At 42.9% G+C, this 16,933-nt stretch overlaps 1 protein-coding gene across 1 annotated transcript in view; it reads left to right on the top strand.

Moving 5' to 3' along the window:
- Window positions 1–13,914, top strand: part of SYT11 (synaptotagmin 11) — a 36,785-nt gene extending 22,871 nt beyond the window's left edge. The window contains exons 3-4 of the mRNA XM_044002160.1: window positions 9,083–9,206; window positions 10,192–13,914. Of these exons, the coding sequence (XP_043858095.1) occupies window positions 9,083–9,206; window positions 10,192–10,502 (435 nt within the window). The 3' untranslated portion in view covers window positions 10,503–13,914. The remainder of the gene's footprint in view (window positions 1–9,082; window positions 9,207–10,191) is intronic.
- Window positions 13,915–16,933: the final 3,019 nt, after the last annotated feature.

The raw sequence follows: 16,933 nt of genomic DNA, 5'->3' as shown, positions 1-16,933 counted from the left end.
CAATTACAAAACACTTTTCACACAAACCAAATCAGATCTAAGTAATTGGAAAAATATCAATTGCTCATGGATAGGCCGAGCTAATATAATAAAAATGACAATTCTACCTAAATTAATTTACTTATTCGGTGCCATACCAATCAGACTACCTAAAAAATAATTTTATAGAGCTAGAAAAAAAAATAACAAAATTCATCTGGGAAAACAAAAGGTCAAGACTATCAAGGGAACTAATGAAAAAAAATGCATAGGAAGGTGGGCTAGCTGTACCAAATCTGAAGCTTTACTATAAAGCAGCAGTCATCAAGACTATTTGGTACTCAATAAGAAATAGAGTGGTGGATCAATGGAATAGGTTAGGCACAGGAGACACAGTAGTAAATGACTTTAGTAATGTACTGTTTGATAAACCCAAAGATTCCAGTTTCTGGGATAGGAACTCATTATTTGACAAAAACTTCTGGAAAAACTGGAAGAGAATATGGCAGAAACTAGGCATAGACCAACATCTTACACCTTATACTAAAATAAGGTCAAAATGGGTACATGATTTAGACATAAAAGTTGATACCATAGGTAAATTAGGAGAGGAAGGAATAGTTTACCTCTCAGATTTATGGAAAGGAGAACAGTTTATGACCAAACAAGAAATAGAGAATATTATAAAATGCAAAATGGATGATTTAGACGACATTAAATTAAAAAGTTTTTGTACAAACAGAAGCAATGCATCCAAAATTAGAAGGGAGGCAGAAAGCTAGGAAACAATTTTTATAGCCAGTACTTCTGATAAAGGCCTAATTTCTAAAATATATAGGGAACTAAATCAGAATGTTTTTAAATGCACAAAACAGAATACATAAGAATACAAAGGAAGGGGCAGCTAGGTGGTGCAGTGGATAGAGCACCGGCCCTGGAGTCAGGAGTACCTGAGTTCAAATCCGACCTCAGACACTTAACACGTACTAGCTGTGTGACCCTGGGCAAGTCACTTAACCCCAATTGCCTCACTAAAAAAAAAGAATACAAAGGAAACTATAGAGTTATTAAAATATTTTTTGAAACAAGTTCACAGATTTCCCCAGGTTAAGAACTCCTGGTAGATGATCTGTCTAAGGTCCCTACTCCTCCATATTCTTTCCACCATCCCCTAGTTCACCCAATGTGGTAGCTCTCTGAGAGGCAATGTGTCTTTTTCTAAAAGTCTAATCCAGATCATCTGTTGTAGCTAAAAAACCCAACCCTGCTGAATCTCCCTTCTCAAGACAGAATCCCTGAAGGGCAATCTCCTGTTCTGTTCACCTTATATGCTTATGCCTTGTTTCTCTTCCTCCAAGGGTCCTTAGCAAGATGTTTGTGCATGCCCCTTATTTCTAGGATCTCGCCGGATCCTCCAGCCTTCCCCCAGCACTGGATAGAGAATTGGACCCTTTTTCTCTTCCAGCTGGGCTGCAGGGTGGCCCTAGCAGAAAGATCTGGGTGGGGTCTGTTGGGTTCTGCCTTTAGCTCCATTCTACTTTGTGACCCTAAGCAAATTATTTTTTCCCTCTGGATCTCAGATTCTTGGTGTAAGGTCTGCCTTCCATATAGTAGGTGCTTAATCAATACTTTAATTAATGCTGCTGAGAAGATAAATGAGAGTACAAATGGAAATAGCCTTTAGTCAAGAGTTAAGGCAATCAAATTCATTTCAGGCATTGATTAAGCACCTACTGTGTATAAGGCTTTGGATTAAAAAAAAAGAATGGGTAAATGGTCCCTGCCTTTAAGGAGATTACATTCTACTAGGGAATTATACCATTAGTACAAATAATATAATCTGAGGAGAAGGCAAACTAAGTAAAAGAATCAGAAAAGGCCTCATTAGGAAGATGAACCTTAAAAGAAAGTAAGGGGGCAGCTAGGTGGCGCAGTGGATGGAGTACTGGCCCTGGAGTCAGGAGGACCTGAGTTCAAATCCAGAATCAGACACTTAACACTTACTAGCTGTGTGACCCTGGGCAAGTCACTTAACCCCAATTGCCTCACCCCCCCCAAAAAAAAAAGAAAAAGGAAAAAAAAAGAAAGTAAGGATTCTGAGAGGCAGGGGTGAAGGAGTGCATTCTAGGCAAGGGGGTAACAGCCCTGCAAAGGCAGGAAGGCAGAGATGGAATGGTGGGTTTAGAAGCAGCAGGTATCGCAGTTTGGCTGCATTGAAAAGTGTGTGAAAAGTCTAGGGTTATCCTTATTGGAGTCACCTTTGATTGCCTTCCCTAATGGGAGGGGAGAAGTGAAGGGACAATTCACTCTGGGTGATTCACAATGGGAATCGACCAAATGAGGGAAATCAAAGAGCATTCTGGAAAATTATTACCTATGTTGTTATTATCATACAGGTCCTTCTCATCTTCAAGTCAGTGTGTTCTCAACTGTAGCCTATGGGAAAATATACACCTAGTGGCAACTGACAACCCTCAGATTCTCTCTGTTTTGGTCACATGGTCCATCCTGACAGAGGTCCACCATCAACATCCACATCCCTTGTTTTATTTTTTGTTGTTGTTGTTTTTGTTTTTAGTGGGGCAATGAGGGTTAAATGACTTGCCCAGGGTCACACAGCTAGTAATCATCAAGTGTCTGCACTTCCCTCATTTTAGAGATGAGAAAACTGAATCTGTGAGATGAAAAGTGATTTATTCAAAGTCACAAAGATTTAGGGATGTGAGAACATGTCTCTTCACTACTGATTCAGGGGTCTTTCCATTCCACCTCCAGGACTGGAGAAATGATTATAGGAGGGAGGAGTGGGGAGGGATAGGAAAGAAAAAAACCAAAACAAAACAAGAAATGCCAGTCTTCTGGGGAACAATAATGACATTTTAACTAGAAAACTGCTATAAAAGAAGGATGTGAATTGCCTGCTAATTATACGCATAGATGGACATGGCTCTCTGAAGCATTTCTTGCTGCTGTGTTTGTCCCTTGGGACCACTGTTCCTAATTCTCTCTACTCTTAAAGAGGGGAGGAGAGTTGAAGGGAGGAGGCTGAGATTTCAGCCCTCTTCTAAAAATATCTCACAACCTTAGCAGAGCAGGGACAAAACCTTCCCCCACCCCCCACCCCCCCCACCCCCCGCCTTTTTTCCTCTGCTTGAATGTCTCCCAGGGTTTTCGCTTTAATAGGCTGAGGGGCTGAGAAAAGCAGCTCCCTCCCAGCCCTGAATAGCCCCTTGCTTCTGAAAGGTCCCATTCATTGATGCTGCTATTTGGCATGGGAATCAGGGGAAGGGGAGAAGGGTGTGGGAAGGGGGATGGAGGATCAGAAAATAGCTTTGGGCCCCGGGGGCCTTCAATGCAGAATCTAATGGCATTCAGGTGGTAGTATGGCAACAGATTTGGACATCCAGATGGGAAGGTTGGGGGAAGCCACCAGCTCCCAGGCTGTGAGGTGGGGCCTTGTGCCAATGCAAAGACCAAAACAAGGAGTTGGGCCATTCAGCTTAAAGAAAGGATGTTTGATGAGCAGCGATGTAGAAGATGAGTAAAATGAAGGAGAAGAGGGGGGCGGGGTAATGTGAAGACTGCAAAATACAGAGGGAAGGGGCAACTAGGTGGCACAGTGGATAGAGCATCAGTCCTGGAGTCAGGAGGACCTGAGTTCAAATATGACCTCAGACACTTGACACTTACTAGCTGTGTGACCCTGGGCAAGTCATTTAACCCTAATTGCCTCACACACACACACACACACAAATACAGAGGGAAAATGCCCCATATGATTTGGGTGTAGATCCTGGCTCTGCCCCTTCCTGCCCAAGCAGTGTGACCATGGGCAAATCAGTTCAACTTGGGTTTCTCATCTGTAAAATGGAAGGGTCATAATCAGTGATCCTGGGGGCTTCTTCTGGCTCTCTGTGATGTTATGACCTCACAAAAGAATATCGGATTCAGATGTCAGGCCGCTGGATGTTTATGTCTGAACATGGTAAAAAGAAATAGGCTTAAGTTGGTGGGGAGGAGATAGGCTTAAGTCAGGCATCAAGATCTACTTCCTGATTGGTCACAAGACACTGGAGAGAGTGACCAAGAGTAACCAAGGTCTTGAGCTATAGGAGACACTCCCATGATGTTTGAAATGGTTTAGGTTCATCCTTCTCTAATATCAGGGAGAGAAACCAGATGAACTCTGGTATTGTAGGAGAACAGGTAAGTGCCCCTCACCCAGGTAATTTTTTTTTTTAATAACTTGCCCAAAGTGAATTGAACCATAGAACACAGTGAATTATATCATGAAGGACACAGGGTTTCCCGCCAAATCTTAGTGCACATTGAAGCTTCCAAGCTTAAAGCAACACTAAGACTTTTGGGACACCCTATAGAGAGAGGATTGCATATTTAATATATCTAGTTATTTTGTTTTCCAAAAAGTTAGATTCAGACACTAGATTTTAGCACAGACTAGTGATCAACCTATTTCATAACATCCTAGAATGTAGAGCTGGAAAGAAACTTCTTAGGAACCACTAGTTCAGTCTCCTACATACTACAGAAGTATCTACAGCCTAGGGTTCTTAACTTGAGATCCACAGATAGATTCCAGGGAATCCATGAACGTGGATTGGGGGAAATGACATGTTTATTTCAACAGAATTGCCTCATTTGTAGTCCTATGTATATATAACATGATGCTGAGAAGTCAGATTCTGCCAAAGGGGTATATAACATAAAAAAAAAACCAAAACTGTTAATGAATCCTTAATTCATACCCTCCCTCTCGGACAAATGGGTATCCACCTGATGCTGCCCTTCAGGTTAGGGTGCTCACTGCCTCCTTTGGAAAGAGTTTGGGTCACAATCCAAATCCCATCTCTGCTCGCTACTATCTGTATGACCCCCTTGGGCAAGTCTATTCATTTCTCAGGGCTTCTGGAGGTCTTTCCTGCAGTGTCCCCATCCTTGGTTTTTTTTTCTTTTTTTTTTGTGAGGCAATTGGGGTTAAGTGACTTGCCCAGGGTCACACAGCTAGTAAGTGTTAAGTGTTTGAGGTAAAATTTGAACTCAAGTACTCCTGACTCCAGGACCGGTGCTCTATCTACTGCGCCACCTAGCTGCCCCCCATCCTTGGTTTTATGCAATGGGTGTTTATGTGTCCATTTCTAGGAATCCCTGACTCCCTCCAAGGCTCATCTCAGAGACCACCTTTCTAATATTCCCATTTTGTCAATGCTCTCTGCCCCTACTCCACCCCCCAATCACATGGAACTCATTTAGCATTTATTTTTATGTCCTTAGTTGTGTATATATTGTATCATTCCTATATAATGTAAACTTCTTGAGTCCTGGCACTATTTTTCCTTTCACCTGCATTCCCAGCACTTGGCATAGTGACTTGCCCAAATTAGATGCTTATTAAATACTTGTTGAATGAATGAGTAACTTCTCTGACCTTTCACCTTCAACCTTCCTTGGAGAGCCTCCTTGCCTACAAGGTAAAGTCCAAACACTCCAGCCTGACACCCAGTAATAATAGCTTACACATATATATGTATACATGTTCACATACATGTGTGGTCATACATATAAATGGGTAGATGTGTATATTATATGTATAATGGTAATGTATATCTATATACATTATAAATACCTACTTACATGCATTTACACATATATACCCACTCATATAAGTATACACTTACACTCACTTATGTGTATACCTGGACCACCCGTATGTCTCCACATATTTGTATATGTACATATATACCCCTTTATGTCTATCCACATGCATCTATACCCATTTGTGTGTGTATATATATATACACAAATGTGTATAAACCAACTATGTGTATAAATACATAAATTAATACATATACATACATACACACTTAAGGCTTACAAGGTACTCCCAATAACCCAGCAAGATAAGTAGTTCACATAGTAGTTTTAGCTATATTTTACAGAAGAAGAAAGAGAGACTCCAAGAAGTAAGTGACTTGACTAAGGAGACACAGCCAATGAGCATCCAGGTCAGGCCTTGAACCTTGGTCAACTGGATGTCATTCTTTTTGTACTCTAACATATTGCCTCTCTAGAAACTGGAGAGCCAGCTTACAATTGTCAGCTCTGGGGGCAGCTAGTCGGCACAGTGGATAGAACACCAGCCCTGGAGTCAGGAGTACCTGAGTTCAAATCTGGCCTCAGACACTTAACACTTACTAACTGTGTGACCCTGGGCAAGTCACTTAACCCCAATTGCCTCACTAAAAAACAAAAAACAAAAAACAATCCTCAGCTCTGCTAGAGGCCAGCTCTTCCCATGCCAACAATTAAGAGCTGACATTAATGTTTTTTTACAGAGATCTAGAATGGGGACATTAGTGTACACAGGGAAGAACAGTTAAGGAATTCACAGTTCTCCTGTTTATGTTTTAGTTTCTGAAGCCAAATGTTAGCTGACCAGTCAGTTCACAAACCTTTATTAAATACCTACTATGTGCCAGACACTGTGCTGAGCACCTGAGATATAAAGGAAAGAAAAACAAAAACAATCAAGACAACAAAGAAAAATAGCCCCTGCCCTCAAGGAGATCACCGTCTAATAGGGGAAACAATATGCTAACAACCATGCACACACAAGATCTAGAGGCAGGATAAATTGGAGACCTTCAACAGAGAGAAGCACTAAAATGAAAAGAGATTAGAATAGAACCTCTTTTTTAAAGATGGGAAAAGAAGTTGATTAGAAAACATCCTAGGGGCAGCTAGGTGGCTCAGTGAATAGAGCACCAGCCCTGGAGTCAGGAGGACCTGAGTTCAAATCCAGCCTCGGACACTTGATACTTACTAGCTGTGTGACCTTGGGCAAGTCACTTAACCCCAATTGCCTCACCAAAAAAAAAAAAGTAAAAGAAAACATCCTAGTAAAAATAGCCCCTCATAGGTGTATAAGACTTTCTAATTCAGAAAAAGCTTTCACATCTATTGTCTCATTGGATGCTCCCAATAAGCCTTGAGAAACAGGCAGGGCAAAAATTAGCTCCATTTTGTAGATTACAAAATTGAGGTTCAGAGAGGTTGGATTACTTGTCCAAGGTCACTTAGCTTGTAAATGGTAACACGGAGTTTTACCCTGGACTCATGCCGTAAGCCAAGTACCTGTTCCCCTATCCACCATGTTGCCTTCAGAGTTAATATAGGTTTTACTACAATTCCTCATGAAGACATAATGACAAAATGAGATAGTATATATGAAAACAAAATGCCCTGGATTGACAGAGTTGGAAAGGACCTTAGGGAACATCCAATCTAAGGAGTCTATGGCTTCAGTTGATTGTCAGTTGATAAGCATTTTTAAAAGTGCCTACTGTGTGCTAGGCACAGTGCTAACCCCTGCCTTCAAGGAGGAACAGGATGGTATAGGAGCTTGCCAGGTGTAAATATTTGTTCTACCTGAGTTTCATCACCCTGGGGCAGAGCACCAACAGCCTTGCCCTAGTTGCAGCTCTGTCCCTAGGTTTTTCAAGGCTCACATTTCCAAAGTACTTTTCCTTTTCTCACCATAGTCCTGTGAAGTAGACAGGGCAAATATCCTTATCCACATTTTACAGGGGAGGCTCAGAGAGTGACTTGCCCAGAATCATAAAGCTAACGCTCAGCAGAGCCCAGGCTCAGACTCTGGTTTTCTGAGTCTAGTGTTCCTTTAACTACACCATGCTGACAGGGCACAAATTCTAGCATACCCTACATAACTGCAAAGGTGTCAAGTTTGTTCTAGCAACAGATGGTGAATCTATTGTTTGAAGCTAGCCTCGCTACAGAAAGGATCATCACCAGAGGTCTGGCTATTGGATGATGACACTTTTGGACCTTAGTGACTCACAAAGCAATCAACTAAGAGTGTGGGAGAGGTGGGGCAGCTAGGTGGCGCAGTGGATAAAGCACTGACCCTGGATTCAGGAACTGAGTTCAAATTTGGCCTCAGACACTTGACACTTACTAGCTGTGTGACCCTGGGCAAGTCACTTAACCCTCATTGCCCCGCAAAAAAAATAAATAAATAAAGAGTGTGGAAGAGGGCCTGTGGTCTACACATATGGAAGGGACCCCTCCGAGGACCAAGTTGTTAAGGATTCTCAAACTCTCAGGACCCTGATGCCTTCCCCTTTCCATCTCAGTTCTGGTCTTCTTTCCCTTTTCTCATACTTCTTGTCTTTTTCCTGATTCCTTACTTTCATATTTTATTGATTTTTTTGAAAAACATTTCCATTATTTCTCCAATAATATCCCAGTTAACTGTCCCTTGTTACATAGATTGTAATTAAGGAAAGCAATTGACCCTGTATGAGAAGGACCTTATTCTACACCTAGAGTCCACCATCTCCTTATTAAGAGAAGGGAGGTATCATTCTTAGTCCTCTGGAGTCAATGGCACTAGTCCGATTTGAGTTTGTATGTCTTCAGTATTGTTTCACCTTATATGGTTATCGTGTATCTCATCCTATGGGTTTTATTTATTTTACTCTACATTAGTTCATAAGAATCTTCCTGAGTATCTCTAAATACTTCATATTCACAATTTCTTATACAATAATTGTATGTTATATTAATATACCCAGCAGTACACTGATAAATGTTCAATAAGCTCTTGAGAGGTTGGAGGAAGGAAATATGTTGACATATAGGCAAGTCACTTAACCCTCATTTCCCAACAACAAAAAAATAACACTATGAAATCTAAAAAAAAATTAATCTGAGAAAATTAACATCTCTGTCATCACTTTCTTAAGTCTAAACAATTGACAAAACAAGCTGTAATACATCAAGCCCTAATTTGTAGCATTTGCCAGAGGTATAAATTCTCACACTTAAAACTTAACTGTCAGCTCTCCAGCACATCCCTGGATATACCACAATTTGTTCTGCTATTCTCTGATTGATGGGCATGAACTTTGTTTTCAGTGCTTGGTGACCACAGATATGAATACTGATAACATATGGGATGTTTCTTTTCCTTCTATCTAGACCCTCTTCCAAGTCCTCTGCACCCCTCATATCCTTTCTCCATACTCTCAGCCAGATCTCTTCACTTTTGGTCTCTTCCTTACAGAAGTGTATTAGCAGAGGGGAGCTGCAAGTATCCCTGTCCTACCAGCCGGTGGCCCAGAGAATGACAGTGGTGGTCCTTAAAGCAAGACACTTGCCAAAGATGGATATCACCGGTCTCTCAGGTAGCAGCTATTTACTCCAATCAGCCAATGGGTTTCTAAGTTCTCCTCCCTCCCTTCTCTAACCTCCACCCTTTTACCCTTAGCTTATAGACATTTCCCATGTTTCTGAGAGGGAGATAGCACAAACCATTCTCCCTGGAGCTGGCATGAATGGGCAAATGGCTCAGCTTGCTGAGTGTTGTAACTCTCACCCAGAGGGTAACTAGGTATTTAACTTAGCAGTCTGTGTCCTTGAAAATGCTGCTTTCTATGAGGGAGATTTTCTTTGCTGAATTTGTTCAGTTCTACCCCTGGCCCATTCTCTTAGCCCCTGTAGTAGACCTGCCCTACTTATGGTTCTGACCCTAGATTTTTAGTCCATCATTCACCCATTCAGCCAATACCCATTTAGTGAACATACCCTGCCCATTGTCTTCAAAAAGCGTTTGGCAGGGGGGGAGGGCAGCTAGGTGGTGCAGTGGATAGAGTACTGGCCCTGGAGTCAGGAGTACCTGAGTTCAAATTTGGCCTCAGACACTTAACACTTACTAGCTGTGTGACCCTGGGCAAGTCACTTAACCCTCATTGCCCTGCCAAAAAAAAAAAAAAAAGCATTTGGCAATGGAGACCTGAAATGTCTTTTCTTCTCTTTAAACATTTTTATGGGTATATTTTGCTTTTATATTACCTTGGGCCTCAAATAGATCCCTCAACACCTCCAGTGATCCAAAAAGCCATCCCTTGTAACAAAGAAACTAATCCACACATCAGCTGAATCTGACTGCCTATGGAGTTGATCCTTAGAATTTTAAGTTTGGATAGCATCTTTGGGATTATCTAGTCTAATACCCTTCTTCAAGCATGAATCCCTTCCACCATATCTTTATGAAGGGAGACTCTTGGGTTGGGCACCATTGCTATAATCCCTGCCTTGGTGGCAAATAATAGAGAACTTTGTCATAGGTCTATTTCTCTTCCCTTTTTTTATCTCCCTGCCCTGGGCACCCAGATCCCTACGTCAAGATGAACCTCTATTATGGCAGGAAGCGCATTGCCAAGAAGAAAACCCACGTGAAAAAGTGCACTTTGAATCCTGTCTTCAATGAGTCCTTCATCTATGATATCCCCACTGACCTGCTGCCTGACATCAGTATTGAGTTCCTCGTCATCGACTTCGACCGCACCACCAAGAACGAGGTGGTGGGGAGGCTGATCTTGGGGGCCCACAGTGTCACGGCTGCTGGTGCAGAACACTGGCGAGAGGTCTGTGACAGCCCCCGCAAACCAGTAGCCAAGTGGCACAGTCTGAGCGAGTACTAATCCTGACCCCCTCCCCCCCAAAACCCAGGCGGGGGAGGTGGGATGGGGAGAGGATTGGGGGGAGGGGAGATGATGGAGAGAGGCGGACTCAAAACCTCATTTTAGTCATAGAAGAAACTTTCGTACAAAACACAACCCACAAAGGACACCTCACACAACCCCAGCAACAGATTGGTTCTTTGGTTCTTAGTAATGATGATTTTTTTTTCCTTTTACAAAGGCACTAGAAATTTAAAAAAAAAAAAAAGGAAAAAGGAAAAAAAAATGAGGAAAAAAGAGGGAAAGACCCCCATACAAGTCTATATATAACAATGTAACCACATAATTGCATGTCTAATACAAACTGAAGCGATTAGTGTAACTTCCAATATCGAGTTACGATTTTAATCCATGAAAAAGTCGTGTTCTGTGCTGAATTGTGTTTGCTGAGGTTCACCTGAAACTAGCCTCTCTTTACCAGGCTTCTCTGGAGGGTGTTGTGGTTTGTTTGGTTGGTTTTTTAATTCCAAATTTTGCCGTTGAACACCTCATCTCCTCATCCACCATCTTGGTCTTGGCCTCCTTTCTGGCCTCTTCCCAGGGAATAGGAGAGATCCCTGGCTGCTGCCTAACCAAGGAATGAGCCAAAAGCTAAAAAGTCTGCCCTAGGTCAAGAGGAAAAAAAATGGGGCTGGGCAGTAGAAAGGATTATGTTTTATTTTGTTTTGTTTACCAATAGAAAGAAAAATCTAGCTAAATGAGCTGTGGGAATGGCTGACAGATCCTGTCTCTTGATTGCATATAGGTAGCAAAACACTTGAGCTTGACCTGGTGGAACTTGGGTTTGTGACACAGGCAGACTTCCCCATAAGGGCCACGGAGGTGTCAGTTCAGAGGATCTCTTACGGCAAAAGGGGTAGGGGGAGGGAAGGGAAATCCAAAGGGCCAGGACCCAAAGAGAATGTTATTGTCTTGAGATTTCTGTAATGGTCCCCAAATACCATATTCAGTCTCTTTCTAGCTGAGAAGGATCAGGGAAGGGAGGAGAGAAAGACAACTGCCTGCCCATTTCGCTGCTATATATAGAAGTCATGCGTTGGTGGCTGGACTAAAATGACAGTGGTCTAAAGGGTTAGATGGGCCTTTGGTTTTTCTAAATGTTGTCCAAGGAGTTTCTCTGGAATGGCCTAGAGCCTTATTGTGGGGGTTGACTTTTGTTCTCTAAAGGAAAATATTCTCAGAAATGACTCTTCCTTGAAGTTTCAGTGATGGGCCTTAGAAAATGATGGTGAGGATGACATAAAGGGTAATCATAAAAACTCACATTCTTATAGAGCTTTCCAAGTCAAAAAGTGCCACCCTCATTAAAAGATGTGTTGCCACCACCCTTGGATTTCTGTAGCACCTTTTCCACCCTGCCCCAGCTCCCAAAGGTACAAAGTACATGTATAACCTCACTGAGTTTCCAAACATCCCTGGGAATTGGGGGAGAGAAGGGGGAGTGGTTTAGAGATTTTAATCAGTTTCTCATACATGGTGAAACACGGCCCCCTTGAGCAATTCAGCCCTTTGTCCAGGGTCTCAAGGCAAGTCAGTGGTTGAACTGGGAAGAGAATTCAGGTCTCCCAGTCCAGTGATCTCTCACTTAGTTTTCAGATGGTTTAAAGACTCAGTTCCTCCCTGAGGATAGCCTAAATATTAATGGAACACATAATGCCACACAGGGCATCCCTTGGGCCTGCAGAAGGAATCAGCCAAGTGACCGATTGAGCCAGGGCCCTGATGAACATCCATCTATGTACCAGTGAGGTATCACTACACTTAAAAAGTTCTCCCCAACTTGCTTCCAAGGAGGGCTACAGAAAAGTCAGGTAGCTTATCAAAGGATGTCCATCTTGCCTTGAACCTTCCAGGTAGCTCTGCAGACATACAAACAAAAGCCTCCCACCTCACTCCTCCCAAAAGAACAACAACAAAAATCCTCTTTTTTTTTTTTTAAATCACCATCTCTTGAAAACAGGAAGATTTGAGTAGGTAGATAACAAGAGTGCCCCCACCCCAGTTCTTTCCCTTCCTCCTCAAGCATTCTAGCTCTCATTTCCTCCCACCTTTAAGTTGTGTTCGGGTGATTGGTCTCTGTCCTGTGCCCCGAGGATTGTAAATACTGTATCATAAGTAGAAGAAAATAATTTTTTTTTGTTTTCTAAAAGCTCACTTTGAGATAGTTTAATGTCAATCCAACAGGTGCGTTTTGAAGCCCGTTTAGGAAGAAATGGAAATGGTTCCTTTTCATCGCCTTAATGCCTAAAGATCAGAAATCCCTGAGCATCCCCACTTCTGTTTCCTTCCCAGAAACAATGCAAAGCAACTGGTGGAGATAGCTGGGCCTTGGCCCCGCTGTGTGTGTGCCTCTATAGCTCCTCCTGACATAAGTTTGGGAAAACTGCCTCTCCCTTCCCCCACCCCTCCACTCTCCCACCTCCCTTGGTAGCTTTATTCTCCCCATCCTTTGGATCTCCTGAGTAGTGAATGGTTGGGGAGGGGATGGGGAACAGTCACCAGTAACTGGGGTGGGGGGGAGATTGACCTCCATGACTGTCTTTCTCAGAGAAAGACAGTGTTGGGGATAGGGGTGGCTGCACCAGATGCTCCCCACCTACCTCAGGCCTGATCCATTGGTGACCTTGACTTTGTTGACCCAAAGTTTCATAGCTGGCTGTGGTCCTCAGGCCTGTTCCTTCCAAGGCTCACGGTCAGGGCAGAGCCAGAGGACTGTCTCCTTCTAGGAATCATTTGGTAGGCAAGAGAGTCACAGCCTCACTTTTTCGTTTTTCTTTCTTTTTTTTTTTTTCACAAGACTCTCTCTAGGGGTCAGGAATAGGTTTGGGAAATTGTCATTGTCTTTGGAGAGTTGCCCTGCCTCTGGGCATATCCCTTCTAGGAAGAATAGAGCTTTTATCAGCATCAAAAGCCCCCTTTTAGAGTGGCTCCTTTTTTCTAGCTCTTTCTGGAGAGGAGCCACCAAGAGAAATGCCCCTGTTGAATTGGAATAGAGCTTGTTCCCAATCTGAAAACCAGACAGGGGAGGGACTGAGGAGGGCAGGCCGCATGTCCGGAAAGGCTCTCACCATCACCAAGGTAGGGACGTTGCCCCCACTACAAATCCCTCTCCGACGTGGTCTTTCTTTACCTTGTGTCTTCTCTTGTAAAAAATGAAACTCAGAAATGTCTAAAAACAATTAAATAAAACAGTGTGTCAAAAAATTTTAAAAAGAAAAAAAAACACAACAAAAAAAACCAGAAAAACATCTAACATGAACTGTGTGACATTGCATAACGCTGTGATGCTAACCTTAAACTATGTAACGCTATCTTGTATGTTGGATTTGTTAATGCACAGTGCGAGTGCAGAATAAAGACTGATTCACCTTCAGTATGGCCTGCCTTTCTGAAACTGGGGAACTGAAACAACAGTGACCTTTATAGGTTCCATCCCACAATACTGTGAGGTTTCCATGCTATAGGAAGTCAGGTAAGAAGAGAAGGAGGTAGGCTACAGAGACCCCTCCAGACATCCTGAGACTTCTAGGTTGCTGAAGGGGAAGGAAGTTATCCAATACAGTGTTGCTGGCATCCTCTAAATGTTTTCCAACTCCAGGGCAAAACCCTTGTTGCCTCTGCTCTCTCTGATCTCTCTGTTCTAACCTTGGACTGTCATTTTGAGGAATGTGACCAAGAGGGCAGCTAGGTGGTGTAGCAGATAGAACATCAGGCCTAGAATCAGGAAGACTCATCTTCCTGAGTTCCAATCTGGCCTCAGACACTTCCTAGCTGGGGAAGTCACTTCACCCTGTTTGCCTCAGATCCTCATCGGTAAAGTGATCTGGAGAGGAAAATGGTGAACCACTCCAGTCTTTCCCAAGAAAACCCCAAATGAGGTCACCAAAAGTAAAAAAACAACTGAATAACAAGAAGTTGGCAGGTTCAAATCCTAGCTCTCCTATTTCTCACCTACTGGGAAATAGACAAGATGCAAGCAAATACAAGATGATTTGAGGAAGGAGATAACATTAAGAACTAGAAGAATCCAGAAAGGCTTCTTGTATAGGTGAGCCTCAAAGAGAGCCCAGAGATTCTAAGAATACAAGAAGACGTGGGAGCCCTGCTTAGATCCTATGTGCTTCTCCAGGCCCAGGGTTGAGTATACTCAACCCCTAGATAATCTGTCAGGGTGGAGGATGAATTTGAGAGGTCCGAGAATGGAGGCAAGAGATTGGTTAGAAGAGTATGGCATAGTGGGCAGCTAGGTGGCTCATTGGATAGAGCACTGGCCCTGGATTTAGGAAGACCTGAGTTCAGATCCGGCATCAGACACTTAATACTTACTAGCTGTGTGACCCTGGGCAAGTCACTTCACCCCAATTGCCTCACCAAAAAAAAAAAAAGTTGATTATTTCTAAAACACAGATCTATGTCACTCTCCTACTCAGAAACCTTCAGTAGTTCCCTATTGCCATAAAGATAAAACTTTGAAAATCTTTAGCCAGGAATTTAAAACCTGCCATAGGAGGCAGTTAGGTGGTACAGTGGATAAAGCATTGGCCCTGAATTCAAAAGGACCTGAATTCAAATGTGGCCTCCAACACTGGACACTTACTAACAACCCTCATTGCCCCACAAAACAAACAAACAAACAAACAAACAAAACAAAAACAAAACAAAAAAACCCAACCCTGCCATAGTCAGGCTCCTTATCTATGTTTCTAATCTAAACTGATCTGCTGACTGTCCCCAGGACATGACACTCATTTCCTGCTTCTGTCTTTGCTCGGGCAGTCACCCTTCCCTGGAATGCAGGCCCTCCCTACACCCTCCTCCTAGAATCCCTAGCTTCCGATTCCCCTTAATTGTTAATGCTCTGAGGCTCTTGAACTTACTCTGTAAATGCTTTTAACTTACTTATCTGCCCCCATAGCCATAAGATGTAATTACTTTAAGGACAAATATATTTTTTTCAGTGCCTAGATAGTGTCTTGCAAACATTTGGTGCTAAATAAAGGTTTGTTGAATTGAACGTTTATAGGAAACCAATTCCATCAAATAATGATAATAAACATTTATTATAAGACACCTAAAAGCTTGCACATCTTTTTGGAATCTTAGAGCTGCCCTGAGAGACAGGTATTATACTCGTATTATTAATTCCTTCTTTGCTGAAGACACTGGGAGTGAGCGGGTGGGTTATATGACTTGTCAAAGGTCATACTGGGAGTAAGGGGCAAGGCGAATATTTGAACTCTGGTCCTCTGACACCAAAGCCAGTGTTCTTTCCCCTCTCTTGGATTACCTTGGATTTCCTAGGGTGTATGGGACAGGGAATTTACATGTAATTTGCATATACCTACACATACCAGTTGTTTCTCCTCAGACATTTATTTATATGCTGCCGTAGAGATGGTCATTTGTTAATCTTCTCTCCTCTATCTCCTCTGCTAGTACAGACCCAGATTGCCTCCAGCACACAGGGAGTCAACACCCACCGGAAGGATGAGAGACCCCAGGCTATTGGGCCCCAAAGACCCAATCCCTAAGAGAAATAGGCAATGGTCCAATTTGATCTGATTCAATTCAACAAACACTTCACTGAGTGCAAGGCACTGTCTTGGCTCGGTGCCACATCCAGGCTAGATAACCAGTGAATGGGACTAATGTGCAAAGCCCTACGTGGAACAAAAGGGAGGCTTTTCTCAGCTCCGGTATGGTTTCAATACAAATGTGGGGCTCTCTTACATATATGCCCACTCAGTACCCTTGGTGTCACCCTTCTCCCCTCCAAAAAAAGAAAACACACACAAACACACACACACACACACACACACACACACACGCATTCCCAAAGGTTCTTGTGTGGGGAAAGACATGACAGGGGTAATTCCGGAGCTTGAATAACTCTCCTTTGGCTCAAGGCATATTGGAAACTGCAGCAGTGACCAGCTCTGGGGAAGGGCAGGAAGTAAAACATGGTCCCCACCCCTGCAGCTTTTGTTTGGAAAGCTGCGTGACTTAATGGTGCAGCCACGTGTGCTGCTGAGGAAAGAAGAAATTGCACCCAAATCCATCCATCATCTAGGATCGCTAAATAAAGCCACAGATGTGGGCCAGCCAGAGCTCAGCCACTCTGAGGATCAGGCCTCAAGGTCAACGCAAGCCTAACTCTTGATGTTCTGAATTCCATGAAGTAATAATGGTGGCAATAATCATCACTGCCATTTATACAACGAGGCTTTAAAATGTGCAAAGCACTTCACAGATCGTATCTGGATCATGTAGCCAGTCCAACCAGTTGGGACTCACTTTATACTTCTGTAAAAGGGGTAAATTGAATTGGATAATCTCTAAGGTCCCTTCCTGGGCAGCTAGGTGGCACCATAGGCCACAGAGTGCCAGGCCTG

This window comes from Dromiciops gliroides, chromosome 4, assembly GCF_019393635.1.
Source record: "Dromiciops gliroides isolate mDroGli1 chromosome 4, mDroGli1.pri, whole genome shotgun sequence".
NCBI lineage: Eukaryota > Metazoa > Chordata > Mammalia > Microbiotheria > Microbiotheriidae > Dromiciops > Dromiciops gliroides.
This window is presented reverse-complemented; position numbering and strand designations above follow the sequence as displayed.